Below are 10,984 nucleotides of genomic sequence, written 5' to 3' on the forward strand. Positions count from 1 at the left end.
AATTATTACTGTTGTGTCTAACTAAAAACAAACATCTGTGGTTCAAGATTTTAATCTTTAGAAGTTAATTTTTGTTAAGTCACGGAAGTAATGAAACCCCTTCCTTAATGATCATGACTTGACAAGAAAAAATCAATATTATGTAAGAATTCTGAAAGCTGTACATCTATTAAATAAATAAAATTCCATGGAAGGAATTCATTCTCTTTTTTGTCATTGCTAGCCATGTTTCTAAAAGATCGCAATATAAATAACTTACAACGTCTACAATTGTTTGGTTTTGGCTAACTTATTTACACATTTAACAGATTGAATGTAACTTTACTTTTTTTTATTTATTATCCTTGTCCACTAAAATCCTTACCAACAAAACATACTCTCCATTCTATAAATGCAGATCGAATATGTGTAATTAAAAGCGGTCGAGAAAGAGTATGTTAACACTGCAAAGAATTTGAAGCTTTTCAAGCATTCAGTTCACTCGAAATTTTAACTTCTTTGCCTATCTGCTTCCCAAAAATTGAATCCTCAAGTTTTGTGAATTGAACGCCGTTGTCGTAATAATATGATTGATGACGCTCGAGAAATTTTCAATTCTTACTTCATAGAAGACTATATGCCATCTTAAAACGATGTCAAATGTGTGTTTCATCTGTTTACATCCCAGAATATCTCTTCTGATAAATAAATACAAATTAAGTAACCAAAAAATACGCTTTGAAATTACTAATACTATGACGTACAACTCTTTTTACCTCCCTTACGCCACATAAATGAAAATAAATCGAGCTTGAAATAATGTACTGTAGGTAAGCATGTCACGATCGGCGCTCGTCTTCTTCAGCTGATCTCAGGTCCTAGCAGAAAACGAAACTAACGAAAGGCCCCCCCAAAAAAATGTGACGAAAACCCATTCGGGCAGTACTGGAGATATTCACAGACTAGATTTTTTCCTTTTATCCCTTCACGAGGACAAACGTCATTCAGTAATATCGCTGACAGCTCCTGCGATTCATCAGCTCATTAAATATTCTTTTGACAGTATTTCCTCTAATTTTCCAATGTCGTGCATCAAACATGTACCTCGGGCTCGTTGGATTTGAGTTTGATTCGATCCTGAGGACTTCTGACAATGACCGATTTTCCCTTGTGTTCTATAAGCAATCTAGGTAGCTCTCCGTTCGGACGTTTTTCGAAGCAAAACCGCACAAAAGAACCGCTCAGTTTAGCGGTGGGCTTAGTCTGTAACACTTGCCAATATTTGATGCACTTAGCACGGCTGATAGCGACAAAACTCGGTGGCAATCCGATTTGAGGAACAGTTCCATCGATCCACGCGTTGATTTTTTCTGTTCCACTTTCCTTGTCGTACTGTAAGGGATCAAGTTCGAGAAGATCGCCCACAACGTTTTCCATGTCAACATCAATATCGTCGCTTTGATACCGTGCATATCGAGGTCCACAAATCGCCGAGTCATACTGACAACAGGCACAGTTTTCCCAACAAGAGCAGTGCATCCAACTGCAACTCTGGCCCATAATTAACACTATTTCATATCTGTTTCACTGCATTCCTCTCACTTGTTCACAAGCCGAACTAGTTAGAATTGTTTAGCCACCTGTGATTCTTACAGAAAGTGTTTACAGTTTGTATCACGGGCTCAAGATAGAAACGACCTAGGTGTTTCCTGGGTAGTCTCTGAGGATACGTTGATCCATAGAATATTAACTGGGATAGAGAGTCAGAAGGTTATTTGAGGATAACAGCATTTCAGGTTAGCGAAGAGTAAGAAATATGCAAAAATATTTGGCAAGCAATAGTTAGGAGGGAAAGATGGGCTTTGAAACAGGAAATAGGAAAAAAGCACATTTTGATTACACACTGATTTACCCTACCCAAAAAGAAGAGTAACTACCTCATGAGGAGCCAATGCAAAAATATTTGGCAAGCAATAGTTAGGAGGGAAAGATGGGCTTTGAAGCAGGAAAACAAGGAAAGAGCACATTTTGATCACACGCTAATTTTACTGACCAAAGAAAAGTAACCACCTCATAAGGAGCCAATGAGATCTTGAAGGAAAAACTCACGATCATAAACTGCCTGAAATACTAGTCAACTCACAATCATTTTCAGTTCTGTATTTGATTGAATTGGGACAGTGGTACAAGTTTCCTAAGCTTGAATAATCAATGAATATATAACCTCAGATTATTCAGGCTTTCCATTAAAATTTCTCTGTGCATAACTTATTTTTAATCCGCTCTCCTGGGTGAGGCAATGTCACTAAGAGCATCTTAATAACAATTTTTTTTCAAGACAAAGGAAACAATAGAGAGGTAATGAATGAAACAGGACATGGTTTTTGGACTAAGGATATTGAATAAAATGTAATGCCAAAATGAGAGGGCCATTATTCTTATTAATTGTTTATTAGGCAATACACACAAAATAAATTCATGAAATGAATAAAAAATTTTAGGGAAAGAAGTTAAACTTTTCATGGAATTTCAATGACTGGCTTTGAGCTTGTTTGTTGTCATATGTCATTTTCCATTTTCTCTTCTCTTTCATCATCATGAAAGAGACCACATAATTATCAACCTTCAAAAGGTTTTGTGGTCCAACTTTATCCTTGGTTGAAATTTAGTTCACCACTGACTTTGATTATGATAATGAAAGTTATTCTGTATTTATTAAAGAATATTTCACTCATCTGAAGGCATTTTATAATTATGTTCGATGTCTACAACAAATACTTATCTATAGAACTTATCTACAGTATATTAGGAATTGAGCTGAAAGTTTACACTTTCAAGATTTGCCAAGGGAGTAAAAATTTTTGATATATTTCACGAGATAAATTTTGCTTCCAGCAAGTTCTGGTAAAAATACACAAATGAATCAAAATAAAAGCCACGCACACTTGCAACTGTTGTCATACTGCTATTCCACTTAGCCATTGGATGACTTAGTCAGAAGCTAAATGCACCATGGTAATATACAGTTGTCCTCCAAGCCTTGGTTGAACCAAGATCATGTTTAGGATCATGCCATTTACAGGAAATTATATATTAACAAGCTGAATTAAACACATATTTTGATTGGTGCTTTCTTATGATCTACTGGAGGACAGAAGCATAGATGAAATAATCACATTTTGCTACATCGTTGTTATCAATAAATAAATATATCTATACACCAGTACATATACAATCGTTTTCAAAAACGTTGCAATTTGAAAGTATACATAAGATCTCAGCAAAAAGGTGATGAACCATGCATGTGTATTTCACATTCATATGAAGCCATTAGAAACTGAAATCTCAATCCAATCATGAGAATACCAAAAATTATTCATATCTCTATTTTTTAACTGTTGGTTCTATTCAGCACTATCTTTAGTTTCACATGACTGCTTTATTATAGCCATAAAAGTCAAATGAAACTGAAAAAGTAGGTCTGATGGTATGAATAGCATTTCACCAAGAAATGGCTAAAACAATAGTGGAATTTGTCCATTTCTGGTGTACAACAGAATTACTTTGAGTAAAACTGTTCAATGTGTATATCCGAATTTACTAATGAATGCCTTTGTTTTATTATTATCATTATTACTGCATTTAAGTTACTGCATTGTCCACTAGTTGTTCATCATCAAATTATTTTGAAAGAGAAGTGATAAAAGACCATTGATTCATAAACTATTCAATTATGCAAGTATTTAGCTGGAAAACTTGTCCACTTGACCACAATTAAATTGCACACCCAGTTTTTCATCAAAATCAAATTGTGACAAAACAAAAAAATATATATTTCTCTAAAAGAAAATATGTATATAATATATGTTTTCAAATTGCAACATTTTTGAAAAGGGTGTACATATATATATATATATGATTCCATGTTGCCTTGTATCTGCTCAATAATAAACCACAATAAGGTTTCAACATCAGTGATACACTTGCAATAGGCTACATCTCCGTTGTGCAATTTTTTGTTCTAGCAAATTTTGACTTTATCTCTGACATATTACTGTGATGACCCACAACATTGTGAAATCTATTGCTGAAATCATACTATCCAGTCAAAAAGTGCCTGCATTATACACTTACCAGAATTAGGTAATGCTAAAATGTTACATTCCATACACCAAAATCCTCAGAAAGTGAAAAAAATGGTACGACCAGAAAATAAATTAATCCCAGCAAAGGAATTATTACTTTTTTCCAACCGTGAAAACTCTCAGTGGTATCAATTGCTGTGGATAATTGTTGTATCAAGTTCTTACTTAAGCAGCCTTAATTCGGCATAATCCCACGACATACCACCACACCACTGACTTATTCTTCCTTTAATCTCAACATATACTTTGCAGGTAGCTGTCACTTCAAAATTCCCCATGTTCTGTTCAAACCATTTACAATTACCATGGCGGCGTTCTGCACGTTTCAGATCATGCTCGGTCCATTTCGAACAAAGTTCCTTTCCACACCCTTCCTCCGGCCTTGCTCGGAATTCTACCGTTTCCCTTGAGTTTACGTAAACTCCATCCAGTTTCATACGCCATACCAAAGCGTATTTTCCTGGAAGAACGCCGACGAAAAACTGGTTGATTTGAAGCCAACAAACAGAGTTCAATTGAAGAACTTCTCCATATCCGCTTTCCCTGTCTTTCGCTTTCTGTAAATAATGACCGTTCAGCCAAACTATATCAAAAGAAGTAGCTGGCTTCTTGCTTGTAGCTAGTTTGAAATAAAGCCCTTTGTAATCTATCGCGGTATTTTTAGCTTCAGAAATTGCCTGCCGTCCAAACCGTCTCTCGATGAGGATTTTCCAGACGATATTCTTGCGAGATATTTCGTTCCAGAATTTACAAGTCTTTCCCAAATTTATCAGATCTTTGCCGTTCAGGAAGGACGCAATACGTTCTGCAACAAGCACGGGAAGCGTTGTACTGTCAAATGAAATATCTTGAGATTTACTTTGATGAGTACCTCCGCCTTTAATCGCTTGAAATGCTCTCCAAATGAGGGCCATCTCATGTGCTCGATGTTCAAAATCTCAAGTATATTATTAGGACACCTGTGTGAAGTTACATAAACAATCTTTATTTCCCAGAAGATAGAAAAAAAATCACTGGAGGGATCACTGGAGAGGGGAGAGTGGAGTACAGGGTCTGATGACAAAGAAGTATTCGAGTTAGGGCAACCCGCGTATCAGTGTGCAAAAGTATTTTTCCCTGCACTGGCATATATCCTCGTAGAAATTAATCGACTTGGTTTTCCCTCTCAAATTGGAGATGCATTCACGTGGTGACGACAAATTTGCTTTCATATCCCTGCGCCAGTGTTGACCAAACTCCTTATTGATGGGTCTTTATGCAAATTTGGAGATAATTATATCTTTCCAGCTGCAAAATAAGGAGTAGAAACATTTCTTAATGCAGTATGAAGGGTAGTCACGGATAACCCCAGTGTCGCCTGAAGATTGCGTGACGAAAACAAGTTACGCTCTTATGTCTATCATGTGACTCGTTCTTCATTGCAAACGGCCGACTCAAAGGAACCTTGGAGAAATAAAACTGAGCGATATGCTTGTCCCTCCTGTTGCAAATGATATCCAAAGCGGTGATCAGCATCCAGATGGCGCATCGGAAGAAGATTCCTTCGACAGCAGAGACGAAATTATAGAGAGAGGCGAATATTATTCTCCTGAGGAGTTGCAAAAAGGTTTAACTGTGTTCACGGCCGCAGTGTTCATCACCGGAGAGATGGCTGGGAGTGGAGTCTTGGCTCTTCCTGCTGCCATTGTTGGAGCCGGTTGGACAGGATTCGGTTTACTCGTTCTCTGTTGCTTTGCCTCAGGTTACTGTGGAACGGTTCTTGGGAGATCGTGGGCGACTCTTCGTGAAAGGCATAGCGAGTACAAGGGACACGTACGGTACCCGTACCCAGCAATAGGAGAAAAGGCTTATGGAAGATGGGCGTCATTGACTGTGACTGTCTGCATCAATATCACACTGATAGGTATAGTACTGAAAATAACATTGAAATGAAATGCTTATTGATTAACTGGAGATTTTTAAATTTAGCAATTGAACACGGAAGCGGGTGCCAGGAAACTTCGGGGGAGCAACAGAAGACACTTCCAAGGGACTGAACACATGCATCATCCTTCGCTGCAGGGTTATCAATCAATAATTGCTTTTTAAAGTGTTTCCTTACACCTAGGCCTTAAGTATTTACTCTATTTTACATGATGTGATTTACGAAGATGACGTCTGCTTGCTCGATTATTTTTGAGTCTAATGCCCTGAGTGAATTTCCTAAAAATTGCTGTTGGGTTCCCACTTTTAAATATGTTCCTTACGTAAAGAGTCGTGTGACAGTTCATGTCAGGTTTAGCAATCAAATAGCCATTTTGAACTCTGCTTTGCCTCGTTCCCAGGACCTCTCCTCCCTGGGAAATACACGGGATCGAGGTTGTGACTAGATTTGCACCAGCATCCCGCGCGAAAGAGAAATCACCGACGTTTTTATTGTAAAGGGTAGTAAATCAAAAGGTAAAAAGGACTTAAATCCTCTTTTTCAACTCTCTGAAGCGAAACATAGCTTCATATCAATACCATGAGCAACATTAGTCAACCTCGATGTCTTTGACAAGGCTCCGAAACTAATATTTTTACATTTGGAACAAACATCCATGTTTGGACGATGAAATGTATAGGTGTTACCTGACGTTACTGTTTTGATATTATGACTAGGGGTGTGTGTAGTGTTTTTGATCCTGGCGGCGCGAAACTTGGCAAATCTTGTCAATTTGCACGTGGCTGATGTTGGGAAAACCGGCGAATTGCGTATCTGGCTCGTAATTTGTTTTGCTGTTCTGCTGCCATGCTCGTGGCTAGGAACGCCCAAGGACTTCTGGGGGATCGCTGTCGGTGCTAGTGTAGCAACAGCTGTGGCTTGTTTGATGATCTGCGTCTGCATCGCATTGGATATGCCGTCTGATTTGAATACCGTTGAACAACCTACTGTAAGCTTCGAGAGTTTCTTTTCAGGTGTGTATTCCTAAGTGGATGATCATATTTAATTATACATGCTACTCATATAAAATTATATGATAAGTTGAATTATACAAGCATTTGATTGGTACTACTTATGTTCTGTTGGAAGACAAACGCATAGATGACGTCACCATTAACAACCTTTCGTCATCTCTATAATTAGACAAATCGGTTCTACGTTGCTGTGGGTCTGTACAGTAATAGATCACAGAAGACATCAAAATGTGGTAAAAACATCAGTAAAACAACCGGCTGCGCTTCATGTGCTCTTTTGTTTTTCTTACCACGTTTTGTCTCCATCTGTGATCTATTTAACAAATAGATTCCAAGTTGCCGTGCGCCTGTACACTAATAGATCACAGAGGACGTCAAAATGTGGTAAGAACAAAAATGTGGCACACTCGGCTGCGCCTCGTGTGTAACTGGTGTTCTTACCACACTTTGACGTCCTCTGTGATCTATTACTGAACAGACGCACGGCAACTTGGAATCTAATTGTTTTATATAATAAAGAATTAAAATATACGGAAAAAAGTTTTAATGATGACGTCATCTATACGTCTGTCCTCCAATAGATCATAAGTGAGAACCAATCAGAATGCGTGCATAACTGAGCTTATTGTATAATCCTGAACAGAGGCACGTTAACATGGGATCTATTTGTTACATGAGTGCCAAAGGTCTCGGTGTGGTCAAGTCGACTTACCAGGTTATCCAGTGTAATAAAAAATGACATGACTTTTTTACTAGAATGTGCTGCGAAACGTTAACATTTCAATCGTCAGTAAGAGCTATCCACTGCGTGGCTAAAATTTCGCAGGAAAAACGAGGATGGTAGGTTTTATCTAAAGTGAACCTTATATTCATTCCTCAATGCTGCTGAGTTCTTTTAATTTCTCCTTTTCTTTTAGCTTTCGGAACTATATTATTTTCATTTGGTGGTGCTTCAACCTTTCCAACGATTCAGACAGACATGAAAAAATGCTCCAAGTTTCCAATTTCTGTGTTCTGGGCGTATGTTGGTGTCGTAAGCATGTATCTGCCTGTCTCAATCCTCGGTTTTGTGGCTTACGGCAAGAACATCACATCGAACATTCTCGAGAGCGTGAAATACGAAGGACATGACGCGGCTGCTGTTATGTTAGACATAGTGCTTGTGCTGATCACACTTCACCTGCTGTTCAGCTTTGTTATTGTGATAAACCCAGTATCGCAGTCTTTTGAGGATTTTTTGAGCATACCTCAAGGTTGGTTTAAATACACCCAGGGTTAATCTCACAAATTCAGCCGGAAGCAAGGGTTGCGATGAACGTCTAGCTATTCCGTAAAACAACATAGAATCTAATATTTTACAAGGAATGTGATTAAGATAGCTCTAGGGTTCACAGCTACGCTAAGCGCGAAATACGAGCTTTTTTTTTCTTGCTTCTTTCGTGTAAAACTGTTTCCTTATCGGAGTCTTGCTTTCATAAAAACCCCCCCAACACAGCGTTTTAATGTTAGACACCTACGCTAACTTAAGTCATTTTTCGGTCTTCTTTTCCAACAGGATTTAGTGTCAAACGGTGCCTCCTTCGCACCGCCATCATGTGTTTTATTCTTGGCATTGGCGAACTCATCCCAAAGTTTGGTCCCATTCTGTCTCTTATTGGAGGATCCACAATAACTGCATTGACCTTTGTATTTCCCTGTTTGTTTTATTTGAGAATTGAACGTAATATTCCTCTTCATATCAAGGTTTTCTTGTATGAACTCATAGCTGTTGGAATTTTTGGTGGTGTGGCGTCCACCTACTCCGCAATAAATGACATTCGAAAAGAATTCAGTTAAATCTTCAAAATAATAAAAATATCGGACTTCTTCAATGGCTAAGGTGGGAGAGGGGTGGAAGCGAGGGCAGAATTAGTCTCGTACACAGACCTTCCACAGCCAAGCGACAGAAATCGATCCTTCATTTTGATCAAACTAGTAGAATCAGGGTAAGAATTGTGTTTGATCCAGTGATAGTTCGTATTATTACTTGATGCATGAAATATGTTTGTGCTAGTTTATTATAAAGAGCTGTCATCTGGCCCTCGTGTATGATTCACCCGAGTGCCTAAGGAAAACGGTTATAAACAGCTCCCCGTCCATGAATAAAAGTACATAAATCGTAACATGCAAGGCTGATGGTTGTCTTATTCTTCTAAAAAGATCTGAACATGTTGACGTATTTGGTAAGTTTGACACAACAAGCAGCCCAGGCTCAATCTGAGAAGTTTGAAAAATTTAGATATTTCATGATATGACTGTTACACGAAACATGAAAAGAAACATGAACTGTATGTGAAATTCACCTTTTAGCCTAAATAATTTAAAAAGAGCTAGATTTGCAATGGAAAGTTCACCTACGGCAAAGCATTAGGACATAAATATGTATTTTTAAACAAAACCCCACATTAGTTTTGGGCGGTCTGTGAGATCTGGTTTGTTAAATGCGGCAGCATAGAAAAATCTGTGTTGGTGAGAAATTTATGTATCGAAACGCCACGTGCCAAGCTTTAACTTCTTGTGGGCATGCGCACTCTTTTCACTTCCTCGGAAATACATCCTTTACTAATATCTATTTCTGAATGAATGGTATTCCTCAGCTTCAGTCGTATTACCATTCACAATTTCTTTGTGAATTAAAAATATTTCATCCTACGTGTTTCATTTGAATTTTCTTTAATTGATAAAGATCGCTAGTTTTTAAATAACCAACAATGACAATAACGTCATGTTACGCAGGCACTGAACATATTGAACGAAAAAGAGATGAAAAACCACAAATACTTGCTATAAGTAGAGACAAGAAGTCAAATGAACAGTTCAGTTTTTGAAAGAAAGATGAATTCCTGAAAAGTTTGGAAGTTTCAAAACAATTTCAGTTCCCCGGGATATTAATTATGTATCGTCCACCACATAATTAGCGGTAATTATGCATGCAAATCCACGTTTTCATGCAGTTTATTGCAAACGTATTCAAATAACGTTATTTTAGCAATTCTGTCTTTAACGGTGCAATATTGTGGCTTACAAGACACCAGAGACTCGATGGGGTAGTTCAGGTAAATAATTGAATTCCATCCATTTGTAAATTGCAAGTAGTACATTAAATAGTTCAAGACAATTGGTAAAAAATATATATATATACTTTTATAGTGCGTTTGAATCGCAGGTCTTAGTGTAACGTCAACACTGACTGCTTCAAAAGACTTCAAATGCTTTTCTTTGAGCTTGTTTCAGACCAGGCACGACTGATGACGGACTTCAGCAATAAAGCTCATTGTCATTGTCATATTCTTATGATCCCCATTCATTCGCACTTAATCGGCTGTCAATTTTCTTCAGTTCTATCTTTATACTCTGTCGGCGATACTTACCCCCCCCCTCCGCTTCTGCTGAACTCCACGTGATTTCCTCAGATAATCGCCCCCCCCCCCTGCCCCCCCACCCTCTCGGCGATAAGTAGTCATTTTCATATTTGTATGAGTGCCCCTCATTAAAAATTAATCGTCTGTCAATTTTCTACAGTTCTATTTTTAATCTCTGTTAGCGACGACTGATCCCCCTCCGTTTCTGTTGACCCCTACGTGGTCCACCAAATCCTCTGCCTCCCCCCTCCCCGGCCCCCCTCGGCGATAAATAGTCATTTTCATATTTGCATGAGTCCCCCTCATTAAAAGTCAATCGGCTGTCAATTTTCTACAGTTCTATTTTTATACTCTGTTGGCGACGACTGATTCCCCCTTCATTTCCCCTACCGTTGATAAATAAAGACTGGTCCCTTAGTGTACGCCTATAGTTGCTTTTTCAAGATTTCGTTATATTCAGCTCTTCAAATTTTTCCAAGCTCGCCTTAGTTTATTTCCCCTTTGACCACAAGACTGAAAATG

The 10,984-nt window shown here is 38.1% G+C and overlaps 2 protein-coding genes across 3 annotated transcripts; one reads left to right on the plus strand and one right to left on the minus strand.

Annotated features, from left to right (window-relative positions):
* Nucleotides 1-36: 36 nt before the first annotated feature.
* Nucleotides 37-1,658, minus strand: LOC113685143 (uncharacterized). The gene has a single exon (XM_027202623.2). The coding sequence runs from the start codon at nucleotides 1,537-1,539 to the stop codon at nucleotides 1,072-1,074; it is 468 nt and encodes a 155-aa protein (XP_027058424.1). The 5' UTR covers nucleotides 1,540-1,658; the 3' UTR covers nucleotides 37-1,071.
* A 3,819-nt stretch (nucleotides 1,659-5,477) lies between these two features.
* On the plus strand, nucleotides 5,478-9,225 carry LOC113685177 (uncharacterized). Of its 2 annotated transcripts, none has more exons than XM_089195306.1 (4): nucleotides 5,478-6,027; nucleotides 6,909-7,061; nucleotides 7,979-8,314; nucleotides 8,617-9,225. In XM_089195306.1, exons 1-4 carry the CDS (start codon nucleotides 5,592-5,594, stop codon nucleotides 8,895-8,897), a joined length of 1,206 nt encoding a protein of 401 aa, XP_089051432.1. In that variant the 5' UTR covers nucleotides 5,478-5,591; the 3' UTR covers nucleotides 8,898-9,225. The 2 variants fall into 2 exon arrangements, with proteins under 2 accessions (XP_089051432.1, XP_089051431.1); XM_089195305.1 differs by having other exon boundaries at nucleotides 5,482-6,027; nucleotides 6,765-7,061.
* Nucleotides 9,226-10,984: the final 1,759 nt, after the last annotated feature.

Source organism: Pocillopora damicornis, chromosome 2, assembly GCF_964200805.1.
Source record: "Pocillopora damicornis chromosome 2, jaPocDami1.2, whole genome shotgun sequence".
Lineage (NCBI taxonomy): Eukaryota > Metazoa > Cnidaria > Anthozoa > Scleractinia > Pocilloporidae > Pocillopora > Pocillopora damicornis.

Bases quoted from the DNA above. Each gene is read 5' to 3' on its own strand.
- LOC113685143 (XM_027202623.2), bottom strand. From the start codon at position 1,539: ATGGGCCAGAGTTGCAGTTGGATGCACTGCTCTTGTTGGGAAAACTGT.
- LOC113685177 (XM_089195305.1), top strand. From the start codon at position 5,592: ATGCTTGTCCCTCCTGTTGCAAATGATATCCAAAGCGGTGATCAGCAT. The intron at 7,062-7,978 runs GTGTGTATTCCT...CTTTTCTTTTAG, and splicing joins CTTCGAGAGTTTCTTTTCAG to CTTTCGGAACTATATTATTT. The intron at 8,315-8,616 runs GTTGGTTTAAAT...CTTTTCCAACAG, and splicing joins TTTTTTGAGCATACCTCAAG to GATTTAGTGTCAAACGGTGC.